Raw genomic sequence first — 17,142 nt, forward strand, 5'->3', positions numbered from 1 at the left:
TGCCCAATGTTGTTCATGACTACATCTAACTGATACCTGATGCCTTGATGAATTGCTAATCCGAATCCTGATGACTTCATTACCCCATTCCCACGTAAGTATATATATTCTGTGTTATTTGTTCAATATTGTGTGTTCACCTTCCCTGAAGGAATAAACTTTCTTTATCATATCACAGTCGTATTCAATGCAACCCAGTTATTTTGGTGTATATTATAACACTGTAAGCTATCGTGAGAACGGTCCACAATGTTTATAATCTTTCGGGTATTGTCAGAGGCTTGTCTGTCCGAGACAAAACTGACTTGGTCTATATGAATAAGCCTTGGAAGGATCGGGGACAATCTATTTGCTAATATTTTACTATACATTTTTAAATCAGAGTTTAATAAGGAAATAGGTCTGTAGTTGTCACATTGGAGTGGGTCCCATCCCTCCATGTGTAGAATGGTCAAATTGGCTTTAGACAGACATCGAGGTGGGAATGGGTGCCACCTCCAGGAATGAATTGAATGTCTCGAGAATGTACGGGCACAGCACCGCCTTGAATTTTTTATAGTACAGGTTGGAAAAAACACCAGGGCCTGGAGTTTTATTTGTTTTAAATAGTTTTAAAGCATCCGAGAGTTCTTCCTGTGTGATTCTTTTATTTAATACTTGAGAATCTTCCTCTGAGAGAACCGGCAGACTACATTTTTTTACATATTCAGCTATTGCCTCGGAACTTGTATGACCACTTTGTGTAGAATTTAAGTTATATAGTTTGGTATAAAATTTCAAAAATTCTTGTGTTATTTCTTTTTCATTGTATGTTGTTGGCCCTGCTTTTGTGCGAATTGCGGGGATTTGAGATTTAACTCTCAGACCTCTGAGTTTATTGGCCAACAACCTATCTGCCTTATTACCCTTATAATATCTTTGATATGTCCATCTTAGTGCTCTCTCTACTTCGTCTACTTCAATCTGTTTTAGTTCTATTCTGGACTTGTCCAAGAGTTTGTATAATTTTTTTGAGGGATTTTGTTTATGTTGTTGCTCTAATGAGGTCAATTTGTCAGATATTTCTTTGTATTGTTTTTGTTTCTCTTTTTTTTTTGTATGCCACTGTGGATATCAGATCTCCTCTAATTGATGCCTTGTGTGCTTCCAATAGGATTGCTGGGATAGACACAGAGCCTTTGTTTATTGCAAAGTATTCTTTCAGTTTTTGTTTGATTGTCCTCTATCTCTTGCGAATTCAATAGAGTCATTTAATTTCCATGGAGACTGGTTATTTTTACCGAAGGAAAGAGAGAGCACTCAGAGCATGGTCAGACCAAGATATTGACCCTAAATTAGACTGAGGATGCCTGAGAATATCTTTGGTACCCAGAAAATAATCAATCCTCGAGTAGGTCTGATGTGGAGCTGAGAAAAAGGTATAATCCAGCTGGCCCTAGTGTTGGGCCCTCCAGATATCTATGAGTGAAAAGTTTTTTTTATTATTCCTCGAAAAGTTTTAGTATTTTTCTGGGTCAGCCTTGAGTGACTATCCCCCGGCGTTGTAGATTTATCTAGATCTGGGTTATTTACAACACTTATGTCCCCTGTCATAATTAAAGAGGTTAACGCCTGTTGATCTATTGACTCTAATACAGTACTGTCATGGGAGAGGGGGTTTGGCCCGGTATTAAAGGGGTTACACCCCATTTGGCCACTCCCTGCTCTCACTTGGGAGGCAAGGGGTTAACTGGACTGCGGTCCAGTAATGTGATTTTTCCCTGCTTCAGCACTCAAATGTGTATTCCCTTGTAAATATGTATTGTTCCCATTCCAGTGTCTGCACCAATACATACACTGGGATCGATGCGGGAGGGAAAGGGTTAATAGTTAAGGAGTGATTATAGCCCTTTGTTCCATTTTCCTGCCTTTGCAGGCTCCATTTTGCAGCTCCCCATAGGTCGCCGTTGCAGCTCCATGCGATCCTATGGGGAAACAGGTCGATTTGGGCCCATTTTCATCAGAAGACCTGCAGGTGGCGCCCGAGAGGAGCGGCGGTTCCCCATTGTAAGTCAATGGAGCCATTCATTTCAATGGGGATTCCTCTACGCCGACCTCCAGGAACGGGTTGGCAGCCATCCAAACCGCAGAAGCGGATAAAATATCTAAAAAAGAGCTTTGATCACACTGAGTCAAGTTCACGTACAATTGGCGTAGGAAACGTAGATTCTAGGGCACCCAGGAATAAAATTCTTTTTGCCCCTAGACCCTAGGAACACCCACACTCGACCACACCAAGGTCCGAGAATGAAGGACCCCCGTAAAGGGTCGTGCTCACCACGAGGGTTGCGCCATTGACTCTAACGAGAGCGGAGGCCCCATTGAATCCTATGGCGGCGCCGGCCCATGCATTTCCTATGGCGGCGCGGCCATATTGATTCTAATGGAGGAAAGACGCGTGGCTTTGAAACGGCTAAGTCCGAAAGTATGAAAAGTGTAAACCCATATCTCCGGTTCTGTGAGGACCAGAGGGCTAGGATTTTGGTCACATGTAGTCACTGTTGCAGCATGACTGCATGGCCATTTTCAGCCCTCTCTGATCAACCAGACGGAGTGTGGGCAAATGTGAAAAAGTAAGGTTTGTCCCATTGACTTCAATCACGGAGTTGCTCCATTGAAAGCCTATAGCGGCGGAGCCCATTGATTTCAATAGGAGAGTGAAACGCTGTGATTTCTTTTAGCTATAGCGGAGAATCCTGCATTAAAGTTAATAGGGGATTTTAACTTGGTTTTTGTATCTCCGGTTTTGGGGGTCGTGGAAGGCTGATATTTGGCCACCATACAAAAACCAAGTTAAAATCCCCTATTAACTTTAATGCAGGATTCTCCGCTATAGCTACAGGACCTGGCAAATTTCAGCCCGCTCAGACCCACAGAACGGATTATATTAATGTGTAGATATTAAAGAAAATACTGTTTTGCAAGTCTGGTAGAAAGCCCGGGAAAAGTTACTGGCTCTGCTTTATGTTAATGTTCAGGATGGCGACCATTTGTCTACAAACAGCCTCCCTGATCAAAGGCTGACCACTCTGATTGTGTACAATAGGGCAGAGAAACGCAGACCCTGAGTGGTCTGCAAGTGTCATAATTCACACTAACAGACAAAAGGGTTTCCTGAACCAAGAATTTACCCCAAACGTCGGAATTCGTTAGCCCTGGGGAATCCCGAACCAATTCCTACGAACTTCAACGAAATTCTTTGATTTGGCAAAGTTATTAGATCGGCAACTTGTGATCTAGCCAAGTAGACTTTAAACAGAGACTGCATTTCTTGCGATTTCTCCCAAAGGACATTGTCACGGTGGACCAGAACTTATCAACACTTTTTATATTTTGGGATTCTAGATTGAACACAAAAATGAGGCAAAATAAAATTGTGATTTATTTCCTTGCTAGACAAACACACGACAACTTCAGAATACACTTAATACGACACTTACCGGGATGGGGAAACAAAATAAATTAAAATGTCCTTTGCGAGAAAGCACAAGAATAAATCTAATAACTTTGCCAAATCAAAGAATATCGTTGGAGTTCGTATGAATTCGTTCGGGAGTCCCCAGGGCTAACAAGTTCCAGAGTTTGGGGTAAATTCTTGGTTGTGATGTTATTAACCCCTTGCGTCTTGGAACCGCTACCGCTGTACTTGAACGAAATCCTGCGTAAAGCGTAGTCACATCATGAATCGTATCTGGATCACACTGGGGATAGTCCGGCGGGCACAGTTATAGGGTTCACCAGTCTAGCATTAACATGTACACCCAATCCCCTCCGTGGGAAACAACAGTGCTCCTGCACGGGTCAGGGCTGCGCCTCACTAGAAGCTCCTCTGTATACTGCATCTGGTCCACAGGGCTGGACGGTAATGGCGACGGAGCACTACGGTGGACAGCAGGAGCCAAACAAGTAAACGTTGCCCGAACGACGCGTTTCGTATCTCGCGATACTTCGTCAGGTTCGGCCTGTCTCCCGTGACAATATCATTATCAATATGTCTTTAAAATTTGATGTTTCCTAGACTATGGAAATTGTACACATATATACAATGCAGTATGTGATCCAGTATATATTATCAATCCAGGGACAGGGCTATAACCTATGTTGAGTTACATTTCAATACTTGGAGGACCCTATTGCAAATATATAATTAATCTCCATGAGGATAGAGTTGAGTGTACATTTTATATCAGAGACATTAACCCCTATGCGGTTTTCTTCCTAAGAATAGATCCTGTTTTTATTCATACATTGTTTATTTTTTTAAATAGTTTGGCCGGTATAGATCTAGTACTATTGTGGTTGCTAGCATTTTTTGTTTCCCCCTTATGTGATTATAATGTTTACTGAGTTCATAGCAAGTCTAGGTTTTCCCTGTGCCTCTCCCTCTATTGTTATTTCCAGTAGCTCAGTAATAACTTGATGGGCTGTCAGCCGGTGAACCAATTGCCGAGGACGCCGGCTGTTGCCTGCTGTGGACGGTGCTTTCTCTGCTTCCCCTCCATTGTCGGACCGCGGGTTGCCAAAATTTGATGCTAGGGATACTGTCGGCCTCATAGAGGGGGGCGTGGCTTCCATGCTTCTGGTTTCCTGCAGTATATCTCTCCACAACGATCGAGGAAACGCTTTCAGACTACGAGAGACAACGTGAACCTTGGCTCTGAGGACACCTCTTGGAGAGGTACTAAGACTTGACTGTCCTATGCTGAGTGGGGATGCGGCTGTCGGATATTGAAAGGGAAACTTATCTAAACATTGAAGAACATATGCGCACATACGCAAGAGACTGTGAAGGAATCGATTATCATTGTGAGCTACCGTAGGCTCAAGTGGGGGGGGGGGGGGTGCTGGAGCCAAAACTTTTGAACACACACTATAAAAAGCTAGTGTGTACTACACTTGGAGAGGAGCTTGAGAAAGGACCGTCAGGTCTGAATAGTCGCTCATATTTTATTTTTTTAAACTGTTAGATATAATTTTATACTACCTTTTTGTTACCATATCATAGTGAGTGCTGCAGACATTTTCTGTTGCTACTGTATATACAGTTGTGTGAAAAAGAAAGTACACCCTCTTTGAATTCTATGGTTTTACATATCAGGACATAATAACAATCATCTGTTCCTTATCAGGTCTAAAAATTAGGTAAATACAACCTCAGATGAACAACAACACATAGGGCAGAAATTTAGTTGATTACAAGGTTTTCAGGGTCAGTAGAGGAGCAGAAAAGAGATAAGACTGAGCACAAAATGGAGTTGAGTCATTAGCTTAATGAAACACACGTCCCTGAAGGACTGAGGGGTAAATGGAAATGAAGAAACTGAGAATTCAGGGAGAGTATGTAACAGGGCCTTCCCCCTGTCTAACAGGCTTCCAAAAGAAAGCCTGTCATGAGCTGATGAGTCCAGCAGGGAGCTGGTTAATTTCAGCAGGAGTTGATTGACCAGTCTCCAGCTGGCTCATCAAGAAGGCTTAAAATGCTGCTGCGCAGACTGCATGGAGATCTCTAGCACAGAGCGAGAGTCTGTGCTGCCAGAGAGATCCCATTGGAAGAGAGATTCTGTTTCAAGGAATACTGGTCCCTGGAACCCGCCAGAAGGAACCCACAGACACCACCACAGACCCTGGACTGAAGTGGGAGATGACCCTGTCTAAAGGTACCCGTCTTTGAACTGGAGTAAAAAGGTTAGTAAGATACCTAGCCTTCCAGCCCTCAGGTAGGGACTGCTGAATTTTAGTCAGCCCCCTCCATGGGGTAAGGCCTGGTTATTATTTTCTGCTGTCATTTTGTTTATGTTTAAAGCTGCTGGCTAATAAAACCTACATTGCTATTTCTCCTAAACCATCGCCAGTGTTCTATCCTCATCTCCTACAGAGTAAATTACATAGGTAATGGTCAGAGCGCGGAAAGGGGGGAAAAAAGAGACATTAGAGAGAGAAGCGGTTGGACCTGAAACACCCCTGGACTTTAAGAAAACTAGCTACAAAAACATACAAAATAGCGCTTGACCTAAAATACAAAAACCAATAAAGGTAATAAGTGCCTAGTGCACAAGGAAATGTAGTCTCCGGCGCAATACAATGTTAAAAGATACAAAAAGTACCAATTTCAATGTCCGTGATAGTGTCAATGAAATGTCCCAAAAAAACAGATCGGATTGCTTGCTAGCCCCTTCCTCCTCTCCTTCTACCTCTGTGTCCGTGTCGGGGTTTGAAACCGGAGCCATTTCTCCTGCTATGTCGCCCGAACTAGCGCCTCCGAAGTAGGTTCTGACATCGGTCAGTTTGTGCTTCTTTTGGCTGGCAGGCTTTTTCAGAGCCATCCTGCTACGTTTATTTCGTGCTGTAGAGCTTTTTATTGCAATTTTAGTGATTTTCGGGGTGTTTTTATATTGTTTTATGTATGCGCGGCACGGAGCTAATCCTTTACACTGCCAACCCCGTGGCCGTCGCGCATGTTACCGGCTAGACGATGTGACTTTGAGAGATTACATAATGATCTGAAGTCCCTCCTGCAAGCCGACATTAAGGAGGTTAAGAGGGAAGTCACCAAACTGGGAGCACGAACAGACGACTTAGAAAAAAAAGTGGACCAAACAATAAAGGTGGTGAAGAAAACGGAGAAGAAAACGGGAGACCTACAGCGGCAGATCGATGAGCTGAAAGAACGCCAAGAGGATGCTGAAAACCGCGACAGGCGTAACAACATTTGCATAAGAGGGGTCTGCGAGGAGTTTGTCGCGCGATGGCTTGAGGCCCTGCTGCCGGACTATAACAAGGAGGCACGGGCCATGGATCGTTGCCACAGGGCCCTCCGCTCCAGGCCGTTACAGAGTGAGCAGCCCCGGGACATCATCACCAGGCTGCACTTCTATACCACCAGAGAGGCGGTTCTACGCCAAACGAGGGCCCTGCCAGGCGTGGAGTTTGAGGGCAACAGAATGCTAATCTTCCAAGATTTGTCCCCCGTCACACTACTAAGGCGCCGCAATCTATTGCCAGTAACAAAAGTTCTACGGTACCAGAATATAAGGTACCGTTGGACCTTCCCGTTTGGACTGCAGGTGACGCGGAACGGGAGGTCCACTACAATGAAAGACCCGGTGGAGGGACCAGCATTCTTGGCTAAGCTGGGCCTGCAAGGGCCCCCATCGAGGAAGATGGAAACTGAGGAGGCACTGGAGCCCGAGTGGAGCGGAGGAGCTGGGCCGGCTAGGTCTACGGGAAATAAGAAGTGATGGACTATAAGAGCCTCGGAAGTTGAGTTCAGTTAAATAAAGTTGTATTATTACACTAAGTTAAGTTGCCCCCACCTGATGAAACATGGTGCCTACCACTCTGGAATGCTACCCCTGGGGGGGAAACGCGATGGAAAAGCAATTCTCAGAAGAACCACAAAGTCCTCCAACCTGTCTAAGAAAACGGCGAAAATACCTGGGGAAAATGGTTAAAAATTACCTTGGTTCCTGGTTTCGGCGATGGACGAAGATGGAGGGGGAGATGGCGCCCTCCTCGATCCAGCGTGAGGCGCAGAACCAGGAAGGAGCGAAAGGGCGGGAGGAGAGCGCGCGCTCCATCCTCCTCGAGGCAGAGACACATCCAAAATGGCGGCCACCGGAAACAGGAAGCCGTCATCATAGAGGGCCGAAACAGCGGGCGCCATCTTGGAGGGGGCAGACTGTGCAGCTGGCATAGGAAGAGGCCTAGGAGAGCGACGCGCAGGGCCGGAAAGCCCCCATAGGCATCCGGAACACTGCCGGGGATTGAATTAGAGTAGAGGGTAGGGGGGATAGAGTAAAGGTTAGGGGAGGGAGGGAAGAGTAGAGGGTAGGGTAAGGAGGTTGGAAAGGAGGGTAAGCGGTAGGAGAAGGAGATAATTCAGAACGAGGAGAGGGGAGTAGGAGATATAGAAGGGGGTGGAGGGTAGAGGGAGGAGAAGGAGCGTTAGAGAGTTAGCAGCGGCAGGAGTTAGAAGGTAGTAGGGAAGGGGAAATGCAGGAGAAGGCAGGAACCGCCGCTTCAGCGTGATAGAACACTAGCAGAGGAAGGGAATTCCAGGAAGTTCACAGGGATTTACAGGCCTCAAACCACGTAGCACAGAGAGGTGCGGGGGCTTAAAGTTCCTAGTTACAAGTTTATAAAAAACAAAAGAGTTTCACTTAATGGGTTAGTAAGGGTGTAGAGAGAGCGCGGACACGGGGTGGAGGAAGGGCCACATACCCCGGAGTTGGCATGGGTCTCAGTTGGGGCCGGGGGGAGGGGTCTCCTCCGGAACTCGATAAAGTCCTTGGGGGGCGGAAGGAGAGTTGTGGACAGGGGCCCACGGGGACCGCCACCCCACAGGCGCTGGACTTGGCTTCAGGACGGGGATGCCCTGGAGCCGATGACAAGTTGTTGTTACCTATGTATTGTGACATAGTCCAAAGATGTTAGGCAGCTTTCTGCCCCGTTTTAGGTCAGAAAGTGCAGGAATAGTTAAAAATGATCCATTCCACAGCTTCACATTAACTCAGGCTGCTGGATGGAAAATCCAGACCACAGATTACAATGGGTCTAGTTCTCCCTCACCTGCTCTTCTAATCACTTGCACAGGTATTTAGAGCAGAGAAGTTTGCATTTCAGTCTCTCTCCTTAGAGCCTGGAGGCTGGGGGTATCGCTGCTCCCCTGTATCCAGTTTCGGGGTGCACGGCCCTTCCAAGAATCACAGTACCAGAGGATTTGCCTGGACACTTGGGACCGAGTTCCCACCACGAACAGATAAGACAAACAAATGTTTACTGCTGTTGCTAAAAGACTATGCTGTATCTAGTGACCCTAAATGAGAGGGCATTGTTTTAAGCTGGGGAACCAGGTTAGTTGGCCCAGCAGCAGTTAGAGACTAATTCTGATGTGTAGTTAGATCCCTGAAAGGGATAGGATTTCTTTATATGTTTTGGTTTTTATTTCCTAAAAGTGACACTGTGTGAAATGCTATAACACTGATATGAGTAAACCGCTGAAGGTTAAATGTCTGAGTGCCTCCTGCCTACACATGTTAAAGCTGCAGTACCTTACTTGGATGAAAATAAAGCAGGCAGAAGCCTGAGTTAAGAAACGTAATACTTTGCATGTTCCTGTTTGTTGTATAAATAACCCTAGAAGACTGTGTCGGGAAGAGCCCAGACAGACGTCAGCGCTACAAAAGAGGGGCGTTTGTCACAGTATTTGTATTCATGTTGTGTTCTCCCCTTTGTTTTCCCCTGTGGAGTCTCCTTATGTAACCCACCCGCCCACCCCCCATCCCACCCCCTCCCGTCCCAGCAGAATGAGGATGACGGGGTAGAAGAAAGAGACGAAGGAGCCGAAAACAGCACACCGCCAACAAGGGGCAGAGCAGCCACGAAACCCAGCGACAGAAGTAGGGCGAGAATAAAGCGTGATGAATTCTGAGATCTATTGAAAATACCGACAATTGAGAGGTAGGAGAAAAGATAAAGGAGTATTTTAATGAGAACGAGGGTAGTGTGACATCATGCGCCATGTTGTGGGAGGCCCATAAGGCTACCCTCTGGGAATCTCTTATGTGGCTAGCGGCTAGACGCAAAAGAGAACAGGAGCGCCAGACAAAAGAGCTGCGGGAGAAATTGACAGCTCTCACGGCAACGCATAAAAATTCCAAATACGACTCTTCCCTGAATGAATTGTTATATATCAAACATCAGTTAAACTTACGATTAGCCTCCCAGGCTGAGAAGTGGTTGAGTTGGACCAAACGAAAGTTTTTCGAGAAGGCGAACAAGCCGGACACACTCTTGGCTACTAGACTTAGAAATAAAGTTCCAAATTACCACATTCAATCAATTCGCACGCAGGGGGGAGAGCTTACTTTTAATCCTAAGCGGATCGTGGAGGAATTTAAAACCTACTACGAGGCGCTCTATGATGGAGGTAAGGTCATACACAATCAGAAAACGAGGGACAATCTTCGGGAATTCTTAAAAGGGGTGAAATTACCAACATTGAGCAGAGCGGAGGGAGAGGCGTTACAGGAAGACTTCTCTTTAGAAGAGTTAACGAACGTTGTAAAGTCCTTAAAGCCGGCCAAGGCGCCTGGCCCAGATGGCTTCTCAAATCTATATTATAAAAAATATGTGAATATACTAGCCCCGCATATGCTAAAACTCTTCAATTCGGTCTTAGAAGGGGCCTCGTTCCCAGCTCAAATGCTTCAGGCGTCTATCTCCCTGATCCATAAACCTGGAAAGGACCCGGCGGACTGCAAGAGCTACCGGCCCATCTCCTTAATTAATACGGACATCAAAATTTTCTCCAAGCTCATAGCAAATAGAGCGGGTACTGTCCTCCCAAGGTTGATTCATCCGGATCAGGTGGGGTTTATCGGAGGAAGGCAAGCGGCAGACAATACCAGACGAATAATTGACTTGATTGATCTGGCACAAAAACAAAACATTCCGTCAATGGTATTGAGTCTGGATGCGGAAAAAGCTTTCGATAGGATCGATTGGCCCTATTTGAGGGGGACACTAGAGGCATTTGGCTTTGAGGGACGTCTCTTGGGAGCCATTATGGCACTGTACGAGGGGCCGGCGACGAGGGTGCGACATCAGGGCTTCCCATCGGAGCAATTTCAAATCCGTAGTGGAACAAGACAGGGTTGCCCATTGTCCCCCTTGCTGTTCGCCCTGTGTATAGAACCCTTGGCTGCACATGTGAGAAGAAGCCCAGACATATCAGGAATCTCACTAGAAGATCAGACACACAAGGTGGCACTGTATGCAGATGATGTGATCCTGACATTATCCAATCCCCTTACCTCCCTGCCCAATGTTTTCTCAATTTTAGGGAGATTTAACCAAATTTCTGGGTTCAAAATTAACCAGGCCAAATCGGAAGCCCTCAATATAAATTTACCTAAACCAGTAGAAAAATTAATTGGACTAAACTTTAACTTTAAGTGGCAACCCTCTATGATCAAATACCTAGGGGTATATCTTACAAAAGAATACAAGGCATTGTATAGGGCAAATTATCCCAAGTTGTTCAAGACTCTAAGAGAAGACATCAGGAGATGGGCAGAGTGTGGCATCTCTTGGATCAGAAGAATTCACAGCATGAAAATGAATCTCCTGCCAAGAGTGCTGTACCTTTTCCAGGCCCTCCCGATCCCCCTGCTGAAAGAGGATGTCCTCTCATTACAGTCTACGATAACGAAGTTTATCTGGAACAAAAAGGGCCCGAGAATTAAAAAAGACATCTTGAGGAGGCCGACCTCGAGAGGAGGGTTGGGGGTGCCCTGTTTGCTTGCCTATTATGAAGCAGCTCAATTACGCCAAATTGTGCAGTGGCACGCAGACCCGAATTTACGGAGGTGGGTGGCACTGGAAAAAGCATGTTGCGCACCCTTAGAGCTGCACAATCTAATTTGTATCTCCAAAAAAAACGGTCCGGGTTGCGGATCCGCTGCAGGCCACTTTAAATTCCTTGAAGACTTGGGAGGCTACTAAATTTAGATGTTCTCTCACAACGCCAAACTCCTTGATGACGCCCATTTGGGGCAACCCAGAATTCGCTCCAGGCATGGATAGATCTAACTTTGTAAGGTGGATTCAGTCAGGATATCTCCGACTAAACGATCTGGAGGGCAGTAAACTCATCAAAACTTTTGATCATATTAAAGAGGAAAAAAATATCCCTAACGCCGAATTCTTCAGATACCTCCAGATCAGGGCATTCTATAATAGAGCCCCGATTAGGCCCCACAGAACAAATTTCGAGCAGATGTGTTCAAGAGGTACAGACACGAGGGGACTAACCTCTAGAATGTACAGGGAAGTGGTCTGTCCGGGGACAGAGGACGAACCCAGACATAGCTACATGAGACAGTGGGAAGAAGATTTAGGGGAAACATTAGAGGACGAGGACTGGGATAGAATCCTGCAGGCAGCAGCCAAAAGCTCTATCTGCACCACGTTAAAGGAGAGCGCATAAAAAAGTCCTGATGCGTTGGTACTACACCCCGACTAAACTATCGAAATTTGTCAAAGGCAATTCACCGCTCTGCCCAAAGCGGTGCGGTGAAAGAGCGGACCTGCACCACATGCTGTGGTCTTGCAAGAAGGTGGCTCCGATTTGGATGGAGATTAGAGATTGGCTGCAAAGACTGTTAGGCGTGGAGGTCACCCTGGACCCATGGCTGTTCTTATTGGGCAGGCGGACCCGGGGGTTCTCGAACGCAACACATAAATTGATCACACACTTGGCGACCGCCACCAGATGCGAGATCGCAGCAGTGTGGAAGCAGCCAGATATTCCAATAATGCCCAAAATCAGTAATAGAATTTGGTTCGTCTGCCGGATGGAACAGTTGACAAGTTTAGTTAACGACACCGGCTCAAAGTTTCTAAAAGTTTGGTCGCCCTGGTTGGCCCAGACAGACATCCCGGTGGTGGATAGTGCCACAATCTTGCAATGATAGTTAGAAATGCGCTCTCCGGTAACTAAACAGATCCACGACCACATAGCGACAGCAACAGTGTGAGGCATGAGTGGACCCTGGGACCCCGGGAATCCCCGAATAGACAATTTAGATATCCCCCAGATTAGTCAGAACCAAATACCAGTCAGTAAGGGACATTTCGGCAGTGACCCCCAACCGTCGATCAGATCGCTCCGCACTCATCCCCTCCCTTTCCCCCTCCCCCCACCCCGGTTACCCTGTGGTCTTGTCTCCCGGTATATATTGTTTGTCCTGTATGTTATACCCCGTAGGTTGTAAGAGGAAAGGGGTGGTTATATTGAAGCCAATGGGCTGTGATACCATGTATGTACTGAATCACCTAATAAAATTGAAGTTATAAAAAAAAAAAAAAAAAAACAGATCGGATAATGTAACTCCTAAAGTGTCTTTTTCAATAATGATCCTCCTATAACATAAGAGAGAGAACAGCCCACTGCACAGCAGCCAGACTCAGCAGACACTCTCTGCACGAGTACAATTGCCTACTTACAGCATGTTCTGTTACAGCCTGGGGTGGATATAAGCTGTACTTTAGCCAACGAACCCCACGCGGGAACTGGATCCACGAACCCCACGCGGTCTCCAGCCGAGAGACCTCTTAAGAGGCGGTTTGCAGAACATGTTTACAACATCAGAAAGGGGCTAGAGACACAGTGTCTCAAATCATTTTAATATAAAGCATGGCCAAAATCCGGAAGGTTTCATTTGCAAAGGTATAGAGATTGTCCAAAAGCCAACTGGAGAGGGGGAGATGGGGTGAATGCAATATCCAGACACGAATGTTTCTAGACATATACACTCAAAACTCAAGCGCTGGCACCAGAGGCTTGAACATTGAATTTGATCGGGCATCTTTTGTGAAAAATTAGGATTTGGAATTACTCTGTCTGAGACCATTAGAAGTTATTTGTTATTTAATTATTTTATCAAATATGTATGAAATGTGTAATTTGTTGGTATTTAAATGTGTACATTTTTATGTTATCTCAGAAATGAGAAATGTCCAGGAAATCACTTTTTTTGAATGGCGGTGTTAAGCCAATCCCATTACCTCTATAATCCATAAGGGGTATTAGTGCTTCACTATCTAAAATATAGTATTCTCCTGCATTCTCTAATATGTGGTTTTGAGGGCATTTTATGTTACTGCGAGTATTGGTTTAAGTTGCAGTCTATGTCACGTTTTATTTCTATATGTGGTCTTTACTACTTGTAACTAGATAACCTTGGTCTGCACAAAAGACTATTATGGTACTCACCATCAACCGCAAATGTACCTATATCTCTCTTTATTGGGGTCAGATGTTCCTCAGGGTTAGGCTCTTCTTTCACTGCATTAATCTTTAACCTCTCTGGTACAACCACTGGAAAACCTGCCAACGAGAAAAGGAAATCCCTCATGTAAAGCTGGGAGTGGGGAATCTTCTTGTGATTTCACCGCCTCTGATATTGGTATTTGATATCCAAAATATCTACTAAACTCACTTAACAAGTGATGATACATGCTGTTAGTGGGCAGTGCTCCTCTGTCCATGCTGGTAGTCGGCAGTGCTCCTCTGTCCATGCTGGTAGTGGGCAGTGCCCCTCTGTCCATGCTGGTAGTGGGCAGTGCTCCTCTGTCCATGCTGGTAGTGGGCAGTGCTCCTCTGTCCATGCTGGTAGTGGGCAGTGCTCCTCTGTCCATGCTGGTATTGGGCAGTGCTCCTCTGTCCATGCTGGTAGTGGGCAGTGCTCCTCTGTCCATGCTGGTAGTGGGCAGTGCTCCTCTGTCCATGCTGGTATTGGGCAGTGCTCCTCTGTCCATGCTGTTAGTGGGCAGTGCGCCTCTGTCCATGCTGGTAGTGGGCAGTGCTCCTCTGTCCATGCTGGTATTGGGCAGTGCTCCTCTGTCCATGCTGTTAGTGGGCAGTGCGCCTCTGTCCATGCTGGTAGTGGGCAGTGCCCCTCTGTAGGTGCTGAGATAGGAGGTTCCTTGGTTTATATTTGTTGGGTGACAGCTGTGCCTGTATAAAAGAGAGGAAGGAATGTAATTAGTATGATCTGTTTTCTTGGACAAATATACAGCATTTAGTATACACATTCAAACCTAATATTATTAATACATTAAAGCCCCAAAAAGTAGTTAAGAGGAGACAGGGGCGCCAAAGCAAACATATTGTCCATATATGCCGGTCCGCAGTTTCTGTCCCCCGGTCCCGTCCCCGCTCTAACATCGGGAGTTCCTCGCGCGGCTGTGTTCGGTGCTCCGCCTCCGTGCCAGTGGGTCCCGCCTCTGGCCTCCGCAATGGCGTTGTGGGCTGTGCTATAGGACACCTATGTGTTCCAGCAGCCTATAGCGAACCGCAGCCCCACGTCCTGGTCGCCTCCCATTGGTGGGAGGTCCTATAAATATGCTCACAGAACTCTCAGCCTTTGCCGAGCATAACCTGTGTGTGTGACGCTGCACTCACTGCCTTGTTTCTGTCTGCTTACCCTGCTGCCTGACCCTGCCTGGATTCTACCTTGTGACAATGCTGACCCCGGATTGGATACGACTACGCTGCTCTCTTCTACCAGCATCGATCACTCCCTCCCCCCCCCCCCCCACATCCCCGATCCCCCCAGCCCGGCATCAATCCCCCCCCCCTCCGCCACCGATCCCCCTCACCAGCAGACCCGCTCCCCAGCCCGGCACAATCCCTCTCGCCAGCAGACCGGCACCGATCCCCCTCGCAAGCAGCCCCTCACCCCAGCCCGGCACCGATCCCCCCCCCCCGCCCCTAGCCCCGATCCCTGCAGACAGCCCCACGATTCCCCAGCAGCTGAAACCGGAGGTAGGGGGGGCTGTGAGTGTGTGCAGTGTGTGCTGTGAGAGTGTGCAGTGTGTGCTGTGAGAGTGTGCAGTGTGTGCTGTGAGAGTGTGCAGTGTGTGCAGTGTGTGCAGTGTGTGCGCAAAAAAACCCAACTTTATTTTTTTTAATTTTTTTGGGGGTTCACGTTCAAACCGCGTTATACGCGGATCCACGTTATAGCGGGGTTGAGCTGTATAAGCTTTCTCCTCACAAGGGTACGGAGTTGAGAATATGAGATTTCATGTGTATGGTTGCTATAAAACACTCTCTTGGTTAACATCTAATTCATACACCCATATGCTTGTAAAACCTCTTTGAAACCCAAACTTTGGGCCTGTCCTTACCCAGAACTTTCATCAATCTCTCAATAACATTTTTACGATGAAAAAAAAAATCATTTTTTTTTAAATTCCAAACTTGCTTGAATATATAAAACGTCCCATATCTTTATTTCTATAATAATTTGAATAATGCGATTCATAGTAATATGTTCAGACGAGTTTGCCGAATGTAACAAGACTATTTGTGACTGGCTTGCTCCTAAGTGTGAGCGACAAACGCATATCTGTCCCTTGCAACCTCATAATCATGAAGTCATAATCATATGATTCAGTTAATCAAAACCTTTACAAAGATTCATCTGTCATTCTTGTGAACAGGTGTCAGCCCCGTGACACTGTATCGCTCTGATGTTTAGGTACTGTATAACTCGTTTAATACTGCTTAATTGCTGTAGGAACCCCGTTCTTGAGTACTGATCGATAGCTTCCTCTCCTTGTGCAGGGCGCATTGCCGTGGGAACTTTGCAATGTACCTTTCTGCTATTTATGCTGTTACTATTTCCTATGACATAATGCATAAGGATACATTCAACTACAGTGACGCGTTATTGCACATTATGCATGTGATAGACATTGCGTGCTGATGTCCTGGCACAGTTCGAGTTTCACTAAAGTGTTGGGATTGCCCACATGCCCAGTCCCCTGGCCCTGTTGCCCAGTCCCCTGGCCCTGTTGCCCAGTCCCCTGGCCCTGTTGCCCAGTCCCCTGGCCCTGTTGCCCAGTCCCCTGGCCCTGTTGCCCAGTCCCCTGGCCCTGTTGCCCAGTCCCCTGGCCCTGTTGCCCAGTCCCCTGGCCGCTATGTTTTTTTAACTCCTTTCCACTCACGGTGACTTCTGTCTCATGACATCCTGACTCATATCTTAAGGGATGTCTTTACTCTGGCACTTTGCCTCACTCATTTTGAGCATAATATTGTCTGACAAACACCCTTAGATCTCTGTTGGTGTACCTCAAGGCTTTGATATAGGTCCCTTACTCTCTCTATATACGCTCTCACTGGGTGACCTCATTACCTCCTTTGGATCTGCAGTCCAGTCAGAAATCTGAGTGCTCACTCTCTTCCTTTCAATCTTAATATGGTCAAGAATGAGCTACTCACCTCTTCTCCATTTCAGTCATTTATTATTGTTTTTTTGTGAAGGGCCAACATATTCCGCAGCGCAGTACAGAGTTATGTATATTACACAAACAAACCGTTACATACAAGTGAGGACAAGCAAGCACAAACAGAGACAGAAGGTAATGCGGTCCCTGCTCCTGAGAACTTACACTCAAGGGAATGGGGGACAATGTTGAAACAAGAAGTGTGGGGGGTGGCTCAGGTCGGAATATGGCCCAATCTGACAGCTGAATCCATTAAGGTTTTCTTTTGTTTTTTGGGGGGTGAGGGGATGTTACATAGGGTGAAGATTG

At 46.4% G+C, this 17,142-nt stretch overlaps 1 protein-coding gene across 5 annotated transcripts in view; it reads right to left on the reverse strand.

The window, feature by feature from the left end:
- LOC142469876 (uncharacterized) overlaps positions 1 to 17,142 on the reverse strand; it is a 511,728-nt gene that overhangs the window by 14,398 nt on the left and 480,188 nt on the right. For all 5 annotated transcript variants that reach the window (XM_075576878.1, XM_075576964.1, XM_075576794.1 and 2 more), the window contains 2 exons: positions 14,043 to 14,560; positions 13,817 to 13,930 (listed from right to left, as the gene is read on the reverse strand). In XM_075576878.1, coding sequence (XP_075432993.1) covers positions 13,817 to 13,930; positions 14,043 to 14,481 — 553 coding nt within the window. In that variant the 5' untranslated portion in view covers positions 14,482 to 14,560. The remainder of the gene's footprint in view (positions 1 to 13,816; positions 13,931 to 14,042; positions 14,561 to 17,142) is intronic.

This window comes from Ascaphus truei, chromosome 1, assembly GCF_040206685.1.
Source record: "Ascaphus truei isolate aAscTru1 chromosome 1, aAscTru1.hap1, whole genome shotgun sequence".
Taxonomy (NCBI): domain Eukaryota; kingdom Metazoa; phylum Chordata; class Amphibia; order Anura; family Ascaphidae; genus Ascaphus; species Ascaphus truei.